A 13174-nucleotide genomic window follows, 5' to 3' on the forward strand; every position below is an offset into this window, starting at 1 on the left:
GGTGAACCGTTTACGAGAAATGTATATACCAAGCTACTATTATAGAAACCATATTGTTATCAAATGAAAGGCCTGTTTACTATTATGTAACATAACTGTTCTGACAAATATATGCAAGTTTTTGTAAAAAAAAAGAAAATGAAAAAGTATTGATTGAGCATGTACATCACTAATACATATTGTAATGCACTGTTGCGCTATTGGCCCAATATACTTGTATGTTTATATTATGTATAGTGACCTCCTGTTACATACTTGTAATTACTTGTATGTCTGAGAGTGAAATAAAATCTGAAAATCTGAAATCTATAATCTGCCTAATGTATCCTAATGAGAATATCTTCCCCCGGGGTAAAGGGACAGCGCGCGACAGGTGGCACTTCTTGTGGTGACGGTATATAAATACTGACATGATCTCGTCATAGAGGTGTTTATCACAACTCCCGGGAAACAATATGGTAAGGTCAACAGTATTTCGCAAATATCTTTTATTTCATAGTGATATTATTTAATATATCAAAACAAGCTCATAAACGTTTCCGCTGTCAAACTACTATTGTATAATACGTATTTACTTTAAATCACTTATATTTCGCGAGTACTTCATTCCACGAATTTGAATATTTAAAAAAAAGATTTTACTACTAAAGGTCATAGAATATTTACAATATTTTAATTTAGGTTCTTGGTTTACCAATCAACTTGTAATCAAGTAGTAATTTAATAACGTAAAAGCAACAAAGGTTATACAGATAGTATCAAATAGTGTTTTGTGTACAGATGTGTATACTTTATTTATTTTGTAGCGTACTGTCGCTCTCATTTCCGTGTTACTTGGTCTGCTAGGGTGTATCAGCGGTAAGTTGTTACGTCATGTTTCTGCTAAGGGCCTAAGAGCTAGAATAAAATGTAAACTATTCTTTAAATCAAGTTTAGTGAATGAATTTCTATTGTAGTCTATTATTCATAGTTTAAATATAATTGTCAGCACTGATTCAGTAGTGTTTCTGATTATCAGCACTGATTCAGTAGTGTTTTTGATTATCAGCACTGATTCAGTAGTGTTTTTGATTATCAGCACTGATTCAGTAGTGTTTTTGATTATCAGCACTGATTCAGTAGTGTTTTTGATTATCAACACTGACTCAGAAGTGTATTTTATTATCAGTACTAATTCATTAGTGATTTTGATTATCAGCACTAATTCAGTAGTGTTTTTCATGATCAGCACTATTGCATTAGTTTTTTTATTATCAGCACTAATTCATTAGTGTTTTTTTTATTATCAGCAAAGTTTATCAGCACTGATTCAGGAGTGTTTTTTTTATTAACAGCACTGATTCAGAAGTGTTTTTCATTGTCAGTATTTTTTCAGAAGTGTTTTCTTTGTCATCACTAATTCAGTAGTGTTTTTACTATTTTTGTACAGCGAAGTGCACCATCCCGTCCTATCTCAGGGGCCGGCATCAGCTAGTAAATCACAATTTCGATAGAATCCCTGGGAGAGAACTGATCATTCGGACACATTATGTAGAGATCATACAGGACGGACAAAAAGTAGAACTGGACTGTGTAGAGAATCTATTCTCCGACATACTCCTCAGGTACGACATATTATAGATTTCTAAGTCATCACTGATATGTTGATTGTATTAGATATCTAAGTCATCACTGATATGTTGATTGTATTAGATATCTAAGTCATCACTGATATGTTGGTTGTATTAGATATCTAAGTCATCACTAATATGTTGATTGTATTAGATATCTAAGTCGTCACTAATATGTTGGTTGTATTAGATATCTAAGGCATCACTGATATGTCGATTGTATTAGATATCTAAGTCATCACTAATATGTTGGTTGTATTAGATATCTAAGTCATCACTAATATGTTTGTTGTATTAGATATCTAAGTCATCACTAATATGTTGGTTGTATTAGATATCTAAGTCATCACTGATATGTTGGTTGTATTAGATATCTAAGTCATCACTGATATGTTAATTGTATTAGATATCTAAGTCATCACTAATATGTTAATTGTATTAGATATCTAAGTCGTCACTGATATGTTGGTTGTATTAGATATCTAAGTCATCACTAATATGTTGGTTGTATTAGATATCTAAGTCATCACTAATATGTTTGTTGTATTAGATATCTAAGTCGTCACTGATATGTTGGTTGTATTAGATATCTAAGTCATCACTGATATGTTGATTGTATTAGATATCTAAGTCATCACTAATATGTTGATTGTATTAGATATCTAAGTCATCACTAATATGTTGGTTGTATTAGATATCTAAGTCATCACTGATATGTTGATTGTATTAGATATCTAAGTCATCACTAATATGTTGATTGTATTAGATATCTAAGTCATCACTAATATGTTGGTTGTATTAGATATCTAAGTCATCACTAATATGTTGTTGTTTATTTGGATATAAGTCATCGCTAATATGTTGGTTGTATTAGATATCTAAGTCATCACTGATATGTTATTGTATTAGATATCTAAGTCATCACTGATATGTTGATTGTATTAGATATCTAAGTCATCACTGATATGTTAATTGTATTAGATATCTAAGTCATCACTGATATGTTAATTGTATTAGCTATCTAAGTCATCACTGATATGTTAATTGTATTAGATATCTAAGTCATCACTAATATGTTTGTTGTATTAGATATCTAAGTCATCACTAATATGTTGGTTGTATTAGATATCTAGGTCGTCACTAATATGTTGGTTGTATTAGATATCTAAGGTCATCACTGATATGTCGATTGTATTAGATATCTAAGTCTATCACTATATGTATTAGTATATGTTGGTTGTATTAGATATCTAAGTCATCACTGATATGTTGATTGTATTAGATATCTAAGTCATCACTAATATGTTGGTTGTATTAGATATCTAAGTCATCACTGATATGTTGATTGTATTAGATATCTAAGTCATCACTAATATGTTGGTTGTATTAGATATCTAAGTCATCACTAATATGTTGGTTGTATTAGATATCTAAGTCATCACTGATATGTTGATTGTATTAGATATCTAAGTCATCACTAATATGTTGATTGTACTAGATATCTAAGTCATCACTAATATGTTGGTTGTGTTAGATATCTAAGTCATCACTAATATGTTTGTTGTATTAGATATCTAGTCATCACTAATATGTTGGTTGTATTAGATATCTAAGTCATCACTAATATGTTGGTTGTATTATATATCTAAGTCATCACTGATAAGTTAATTGTATTAGCTATCTAAGTCATCACTGATATGTTTGTTGTATTAGATATCTAAGTCATCACTAATATGTTGGTTGTATTATATATCTAAGTCATCACTAATATGTTGGTTGTATTATATATCTAAGTCATCACTGATATGTTAATTGTATTAGCTATCTAAGTCATCACTGATATGTTGGTTGTATTAGATATCTAAGTCATCACTAATATGTTTATTGTAAGTCATAACTAATGACTTAGGAGATATTTCTCCTAACGGGGGACATTCAATTTACCTGTCACCCAAATTGTATTCATATTGACTATATATTTCAATTTGGTAACTGTTTATTGCTTAAGTGGTTACATTGTACAATTTGTTTCAGAACAAGTGATAGGACCGGAATTCTGTGTCTCCAGTTACCACAGATAATGGACGTCCCCGCGGAGTTTCAAGTCAGGAGGCGGAATGGTAGTATTCTCCTCATATCGATTATTAGATGTTTTTCCTTTGTTTTTGTTTTCCATATAAAAACTTTGCTTCAATTTGAGTGATCTTTAGTAATTTCTTTCCTTAAAGCCTGAACATTCTAACTATGTCTAGATTCAGTTCTAAATATATGTATTATAGTTGTAAAATCTGTTTATCATTGATTACAGGTGAAGCTGTAGATGGCGGTTTGTTCTCACCGTCTCCCATCGGAAATGACGTCACACCAACCATTGCGAATCAGTGCACCGAATACATTAACTCAGACGTTTATACATCTAGAGCCAGTGAGTCATCGACCTTATCTCCCTTTTTTAACCACAGTTTAAAAAATAATGCCAGAACCAGTAATTTAGATCGTTAACTAACTATGTCTGTGCCATTGGCATGTAAACGCGTCATCGAAAGGTTTTTCCTTCTCTTTCTATCGAATATAGAATATTTACAGACAGAGTTACATCCCCTTTCCATCGAATGCAGAAGAATATTTTTTAGGAGAGTTACATTTGTATATCGCATTTTCAGCTGATGTAGAGTTATTAAATCAAATGTGGAATATTTCCTGCACAGTTGCCTTTGTATTTCCCTTGAATGTATCTGTTGAATGTAGAATGAATAATTAGTATTAATGGAGTATGCCCCCTAGTAGAATAAGTGTTACCAAAGTTACTTCCCTTTTTACCGTGTAGAGTACGTGAGCTACGACAGACATGTATAATAATCGTTGGAATATTGCAATTTGTTGTTATAGTTAACATTCCTTCACTACGTAGAGCATCAATTTAACTTTTACAGTTCAAGTACCCAAGTGAACTGCAGTGAGGAAATTAAAATTATCAAAGATTTCATATTGGTTCTATGTCATTAGCAAAGCTATATATAAATGCGGATCAAAGTAAGGGTTGAGGTATTGTCAGGAATGGTTATATTGGTACATCAATGAAGGATCAAAGTAAGGGTTGAGGAATTGTCAGGAATGGTTATATTGGTACATCAATGAAGGATCAAAATAAGGGTTGAGGGACTGTCAGGAATGGTTATATTGGTACATCAATGAAGGATCAATGAAGGATGAGTTTTTTTTGTCAGGTTGAGGTTTTTTTTTCAAGTAAGGTTTGTCAGGATATGGTTATATTGGTACATCAATGAAGGATCAAAGTAAGGTTGAGTATTGTCAATGGTTATTGATGTACAACAATGAAGGACCTAAATCCTTATTTGATCCTTCATTGATGTACCAATATAACATTCCTGACAATACCTCAACCCTTACTTTGATCATTCATTGATGTACCAATATAACCATTCCTGACAATACCTCAACCCTTACTTTGATCCTTCATTGATGTACCAATATAACCATTCCTGACAATACCTAAATCCTTACTTTGATCCTTCATTGATGTACCAATATAACCATTCCTGACAATACCTAAATCCTTACTTTGATCCTTCATTGATGTACCAATATAACCATTCCTGACAATACCTCAACCCTTACTTTGATCCTTCATTGATGTACCAATATAACCATTCCTGACAATACCTCAACCCTTACTTTGATCCTTCATTGATGTACCAATATAACCATTCCTGACCAATATTCCTGACAATACCTAAATCCTTACTTTGATCCTTCATTGATGTACCAATATAACCATTCCTGACAATACCTCAACCCTTACTTTGATCCTTCATTGATGTACCAATATAACCATTCCTGACAATACCTCAACCCTTACTTTGATCCTTCATTGATGTACCAATATAACCATTCCTGACAATACCTCAACCCTTACTTTGATCCTTCATTGATGTACCAATATAACCATTCCTGACAATTCCTGAAAATACCTCAACCCTTACTTTGATCCTTCATTGATGTACCAATATAACCATTCCTGACAATACCTCAACCCTTACTTTGATCCTTCATTGATGTACCAATATAACCATTCCTGACAATACCTAAATCCTTACTTTGATCCTTCATTGATGTACCAATATAACCATTCCTGACAATACCTAAATCCTTACTTTGATCCTTCATTGATGTACCAATATAACCATTCCTGACAATACCTCAACCCTTACTTTGATCCTTCATTGATGTACCAATATAACCATTCCTGACAATACCTCAACCCTTACTTTGATCCTTCATTGATGTACCAATATAACCATTCCTGACAATACCTCAACCCTTACTTTGATCCTTCATTGATGTACCAATATAACCATTCTGACAATACCTCAACCCTTACTTTGATCATTCATTGATGTACCAATATAACATTCCTGACAATACCTCAACCCTTACTTTGATCCTTCATTGATGTACCAATATAACCATTCCTGACAATACCTCAACCCTTACTTTGATCTTCATTGATGTACCAATATAACCATTCCTGACAATACCTCAACCCTTACTTTGATCCTTCATTGATGTACCAATATAACCATTCCTGACAGTACCTCAACCTTACTTTGATCCTTCATTGATGTACCAATATAACCATTCCTGACAATACCTCAACCCTTACTTTGATCCTCCATTGATGTACCAATATAACCATTCCTGACAATACCTAAATCCTTACTTTGATCCTTCATTGATGTACCAATATAACCATTCCTGACAATACCTAAATCCTTATTTTGATCCTTCATTGATGTACCAATATAACCATTCCTGACAATACCTAAATCCTTATTTGATCCTTCCTGTACCAATATAACCATCTGACAATACCTTATTGTCCTTATGATGTACCAATATAACCATTCCTGACAGTCCCTCAACCCTTACTTTGATCCTTCATTGATGTACCAATATAACCATTCCTGACAATACCTCAACCCTTACTTTGATCCTTCATTGATGTACCAATATAACCATTCCTGACAATACCTCAACCCTTACTTTGATCCTTCATTGATGTACCAATATAACCATTCCTGACAATACCTCAACCCTTACTTTGATCCTTCATTGATGTACCAATATAACCATTCCTGACAATACCTCAACCCTTACTTTGATCCTTCATTGATGTACCAATATAACCATTCCTGACAATACCTCAACCCTTACTTTGATCCTTCATTGATGTACCAATATAACCATTCCTGACAATACCTCAACCCTTACTTTGATCCTTCATTGATGTACCAATATAACCATTCCTGACAATACCTCAACCCTTACTTTGATCCTTCATTGATGTACCAATATAACCATTCCTGACAATACCTAAATCCTTACTTTGATCCTTCATTGATGTACCAATATAAACCATTCTCTGACAATACCTCAAATCCTTACTTTGATCCTTCATTGATGTACCAATATAACCATTCCTGACAATACCTCAACCCTTACTTTGATCCTTCATTGATGTACCAATATAACCATTCCTGACAATACCTCAACCCTTACTTTGATCCTTCATTGATGTACCAATATAACCATTCCTGACAATACCTCAACCCTTACTTCATTGTGATAACCTTCATTGTGTACCAATATAACCATTCCTGACAATACTCAACCCTTACTTTGATCCTTCATTGATGTACCAATATAACCATTCCTGACAATACTAACCCTTACTTTGATCCTTCATTGATGTACCAATATAACCATTCCTGACAATACCTCAACCCTTACTTTGATCCTTCATTGATGTACCAATATAAACCATTCCTGACAAAATACCTCAACCCTTACTTTTGATCCTTCATTGATGTACCAATATAACCATTCTGACATATCTAAACTCAACCCTTACTTTGATCCTTCATTGATGTACCAATATAACCATTCCTGACAATACCTCAACCCTTACTTTGATCCTTCATTGATGTACCAATATAACCATTCCTGACAATACCTCAACCCTTACTTTGATCCTTCATTGATGTACCAATATAACCATTCCTGACAATACCTCAACCCTTACTTTGATCCTTCATTGATGTACCAATATAACCATTCCTGACAATACCTCAACCCTTACTTTGATCCTTCATTGATGTACCAAATATAACCATTCCTGACAATACCTCAACCCTTACTTTGATCCTTCATTGATGTACCAATATAACCATTCCTGACAATACCTCAACCCTTACTTTGATCCTTCATTGATGTACCAATATAACCATTCCTGACAATACCTCAACCCTTACTTTGATCCTTCATTGATGTACCAATATAACCATTCCTGACAATACCTAAATCCTTACTTTGATCCTTCATTGATGTACCAATATAACCATTCCTGACAATACCTCAACCCTTACTTTGATCCTTCATTGATGTACCAATATAACCATTCCTGACAATACCTCAACCCTTACTTTGATCCTTCATTGATGTACCAATATAACCATTCCTGACAATACCTCAACCCTTACTTTGATCCTTCATTGATGTACCAATATAACCATTCCTGACAATACCTCAACCCTTACTTTGATCCTTCATTGATGTACCAATATAACCATTCCTGACAATACCTAAATCCTTACTTTGATCCTTCATTGATGTACCAATATAACCATTCCTGACAATACCTCAACCCTTACTTTGATCCTTCATTGATGTACCAATATAACCATTCCTGACAATACCTCAACCCTTACTTTGATCCTTCATTGATGTACCAATATAACCATTCCTGACAATACCTCAACCCTTACTTTGATCCTTCATTGATGTACCAATATAACCATTCCTGACAATACCTCAACCCTTACTTTGATCCTTCATTGATGTACCAATATAACCATTCCTGACAATACCTCAACCCTTACTTTGATCCTTCATTGATGTACCAATATAACCATTCCTGACAAAACCTCAACCCTTACTTTGATCCTTCATTGATGTACCAATATAACCATTCCTGACAATACCTAAATCCTTACTTTGATCCTTCATTGATGTACCAATATAACCATTCCTGACAATACCTCAACCCTTACTTTGATCCTTCATTGATGTACCAATATAACCATTCCTGACAATACCTCAACCCTTACTTTGATCCTTCATTGATGTACCAATATAACCATTCCTGACAAAAAAACCTCAACCCTTACTTTGATCCTTCATTGATGTACCAATATAACCATTCCTGACAATACCTCAACCTTACTTTGATCCTTCATTGATGTACCAATATAACCATTCCTGACAATACCTCAACCCTTACTTTGATCCTTCATTGATGTACCAATATAACCATTCCTGACAATACCTCAACCCTTACTTTGATCCTTCATTGATGTACCAATATAACCATTCCTGACAATACCTCAACCCTTACTTTGATCCTTCATTGATGTACCAATATAACCATTCCTGACAATACCTAATCCTTACTTTGATCCTTCATTGATGTACCAATATAACCATTCCTGACAATACCTAAATCCTTACTTTGATCCTTCATTGATGTACCAATATAACCATTCCTGACAATACCTCAACCCTTACTTTGATCCTTCATTGATGTACCAATATAACCATTCCTGACAATACCTAAATCCTTACTTTGATCCTTCATTGATGTACCAATATAACCATTCCTGACAGTACCTCAACCCTTACTTTGATCCTTCATTGATGTACCAATATAACCATTCCTGACAATACCTCAACCCTTACTTTGATCCTTCATTGATGTACCAATATAACCATTCCTGACAATACCTCAACCCTTACTTTGATCCTTCATTGATGTACCAATATAACCATTCCTGACAATACCTCAACCCTTACTTTGATCCTTCATTGATGTACCAATATAACCATTCCTGACAATACCTCAACCCTTACTTTGATCCTTCATTGATGTACCAATATAACCATTCCTGACAATACCTCAACCCTTACTTTGATCCTTCATTGATGTACCAATATAACCATTCCTGACAGTACCTCAACCCTTACTTTGATCCTTCATTGATGTACCAATATAACCATTCCTGACAATACCTCAACCCTTACTTTGATCCTTCATCGATGTACCAAGTCTCCGTTAACACGGTTATCTTTTACATACATTAGGACCCGGATGTAGTTTACCGGTAGAACTGCAGGGAAGATGGACGTTCTCTGAAGGACCACCGTTTGACGTCAGGTTGACTAACACCAGCGCGACATTTAATCTACAGAATGGAAGAGGCTTCACTGGAGAATGTGAGAGACACGACACTGATCGTAATGGAGTACATAGGATCGCTTTCAGGTACGGCATAAAGAGGACAGCAGGTTGAGGGACATCCTCAATATCCAAGGGTTACTATCAATCGCTATCTAACCCTAGACTATATCGTAGCAAAATTGAAAGCTCTGTGAATAACAAAGACATATAGTATGGTATTTTGATGTGCATAAAAAAGAATCAAATAACGATACATTGTATAACTTAGAGTTGCTTACTTCAATCATTATAGGAAGTCTCTGCTGGTCTGTGATTGGTCAGTCTTGTTCTCCTGAAATTCCTTCACTGTTACGTTATAGTTCATACATGAAAAAATACTTTGATCAATTTTCTTTATTCCATAATTAGTTTGTTATCGGTTGTGTGATTTGACAGGACACATGTTGATAAAGGTCACGACGGAGTCACGTGTATGATACTGCGGCCTCTAAGTGGCGGGAAATTCCTCTCTCAGCGGGCTAATCGTAAGACACACTTCTCACATATAATGTTATTATGACAGACTTCATATGTGAATAAAACCACGGCATTTTACTTCTTTTTTATGTAATTATTCCGGCAAATTGGGAGTGTAAAATTAAACGTCTGGCGCGGTCATATTATATAGAAATAATGTAATCTAGTTTTACCAAGTTATCAATTATGAATCTATGTTGATGCTGATATGGTCCTATACCGCCCTGGGGGCATGAAATAATGACTGATGGCGTAGCCCGAAATTACTAGCTATTTTACATATTCTAACATACTAACCGAATCAAAGTGTAAAATCTTGGTTTTGATATAAGATGTGTAGGGTTTTTATAAAAGAATTTTAGAAATCACTGTGGGTTTTTTTATTCAGAAGGAGATCGTGACATGCATTTTTAATTTATTTATTTGTTTATTATTTTTATCAATTTGTTTATTAATTTATCTATCTATTTATTTATTTTGATATTCAGTTATTTTTATTTTTTAATTCAGAGGGTGACCATAACATATTTATTTATTTATTTATTTATTTATTTATTTTATTCAGAGGGTGACCGTGACATGAACATGGTAAAGACCATCTTTTTCATGGAACCCATTTATCTATACGAAACCTGCGAGCTGATGGATACACCACTAGAGGGCGTCGTGATGCAGCCTGCCGGAATAGTGGCATCTTAGAGCATGCGAATGATGCACCTACATGCTATTATGATTATCTAATAAATCATTGGAACTTCAAAGTTTAATATTTTCGTAATTTATGAAACGGTAGCGATAATAGCTATTCATTGTTACTTTGCTCATTTTTACATCGTATCAAAAGTAAATGAAAATGAAAAATGCGGCTTCTGTTTATACCTAGCAAAACAATTTAAGACCTATTTAGAAATAAACAATTTTTGAAATCATTTTCATGAAAATGGGTTATATAAATAGATTATATAAATTAATGGATAATACAATAAAACTTACAAACGTATATCTACAGGGATTGGATTTCGTTTTTATGTTAACCATGCTTGTACTATGGGGCGCGTTACACTCACACGACTTTTTATTTATATTTTATGCAAAAAAATCGTCATTTGAAAGTGATGTAATTATTCAATAAAAGTCGGTCAAAAGTGGGAGGAGCTTACTCAATTGAACAGCGAATGATGACGCTTCACGTAAGGTAGAATTATTCATCCGCGACGACAAAAAAGTTCAATATTTTAATGTAAAATAAACATGACAAAGTAAATTTCAGAGATAATTTTATTTAATCAGATCAGAACTTTAAATATGTATTCAATTTTGCTAAAGTTAATATATATCGTAATAACATAAAGAATTTGTACACGGCCACATGTGTGAACTCGGTGACCGTTATTGTGCAGCGAGGCGAAGCTGACGCACGCTTACACACTTTAGTTTGCCGAAGTTGTCAAAACACCGATTTTCAAGTAGCTCAATGTGTTTGAGATGTCGTCTGACTTGACGATATTACATCCTTGGGAGCCATGTGATTATATAATCTACGCTTAGATCCATATCGCCATCGATAGATGAAACAAATTCACTTGTGGACGATGGATACAATGACGCGGAACTGTCAACACGTGGATTATTAGCGGTGCATGTTTTATAATACACATGATTAAATACTCAAAGAACAAAGACAAGAGGATATGTTTATAACTGACCTCTATCAGAGGGTCTCACACCCGTCCACCCCAAAGGCTCGATCGTAGGACGAACATAGGCACAGAGGTAATGTTTACATTTGACACCCATCATTTTTAACAAAAATGAAAGCACGTCGCCCCGGTCGGGATATTTTTCCGTTTCTTTATACAATTGTTAATTTAAAAATTGTTTGAATCATATATAAATATAAAACATGTATATATTGTTTACATTTTTCCAAAATTCTATGAAAAACAACAATATACACGTAATGTTGCGTCAAAATGTAAACAAAGCCATGTGTTTCTTTTAAAAAAAAATATTCCTTTTACGTTGCACAGAACATTTCCTTACGCAAGTTCAAAGTTCAATGTTACCATGCAGTTATGGTAAACAAAATCGGCTAGTATTAGCGTATAGTGACCAAGCCTAGCAAGTGTAAATATATATGTTACATTTGTTGTCTACCTATTATAATATCATATTTATCTATTATGGCCTGGTTGAGAGGGCACTATTGCCTCATAGTATTGTCGAGGGATGGAATAGTGCCCGAGCCGAAGGCGAGGGCACTATCCCATCACGAGATAATACTATGAGGCAATAGTGCCCTCTCAAACAGGCCATAATGGGTTTAGGACATCACCCTCATACGAGATCCGTTTGTATGTCACCGTATCAGAAGCACGTCAAGCGACACCTCGCAACGCTATTTTTGTTTCCACACCACATTAAATGTACAACATATGAATTGCCGTAGAAATCTGTGTTTTTATAAAACGGGATTCTGCTTCATGAAGATTAAAAGTAATTCAATATAGAACAGGAGTGAACTGTCTTCTGTATAAAAGCAATGTTTGCCTCCATCCTCGCACACAACAGCCTGTCCGCCATCTTGACGTCTTGGTCGAAGAGCAACGTTATAATGACGTCACAATACATTCACGTTCAATTTCGCGCCACTTCAATAGTGCCCGCTTGCCCGAGCACTATTTCAAATAGTATCAATGTGTGTAGCCAATCAGAATCTAGTATTCTGTCACGA

General features: G+C 34.2%; 1 protein-coding gene across 1 annotated transcript; it reads left to right on the forward strand.

Moving 5' to 3' along the window:
* The first annotated feature begins 385 nt into the window (after window positions 1–385).
* Window positions 386–11448, forward strand: LOC138327574 (uncharacterized). The gene is made up of 8 exons (XM_069273769.1): window positions 386–458; window positions 807–858; window positions 1430–1604; window positions 3645–3730; window positions 3919–4035; window positions 9828–10008; window positions 10360–10448; window positions 11006–11448. Exons 1-8 carry the CDS (start codon window positions 456–458, stop codon window positions 11137–11139), a joined length of 837 nt encoding a protein of 278 aa, XP_069129870.1. The 5' UTR covers window positions 386–455; the 3' UTR covers window positions 11140–11448.
* Window positions 11449–13174: the final 1726 nt, after the last annotated feature.

This window comes from Argopecten irradians, chromosome 7 (genome assembly GCF_041381155.1).
Source record: "Argopecten irradians isolate NY chromosome 7, Ai_NY, whole genome shotgun sequence".
Lineage (NCBI taxonomy): Eukaryota > Metazoa > Mollusca > Bivalvia > Pectinida > Pectinidae > Argopecten > Argopecten irradians.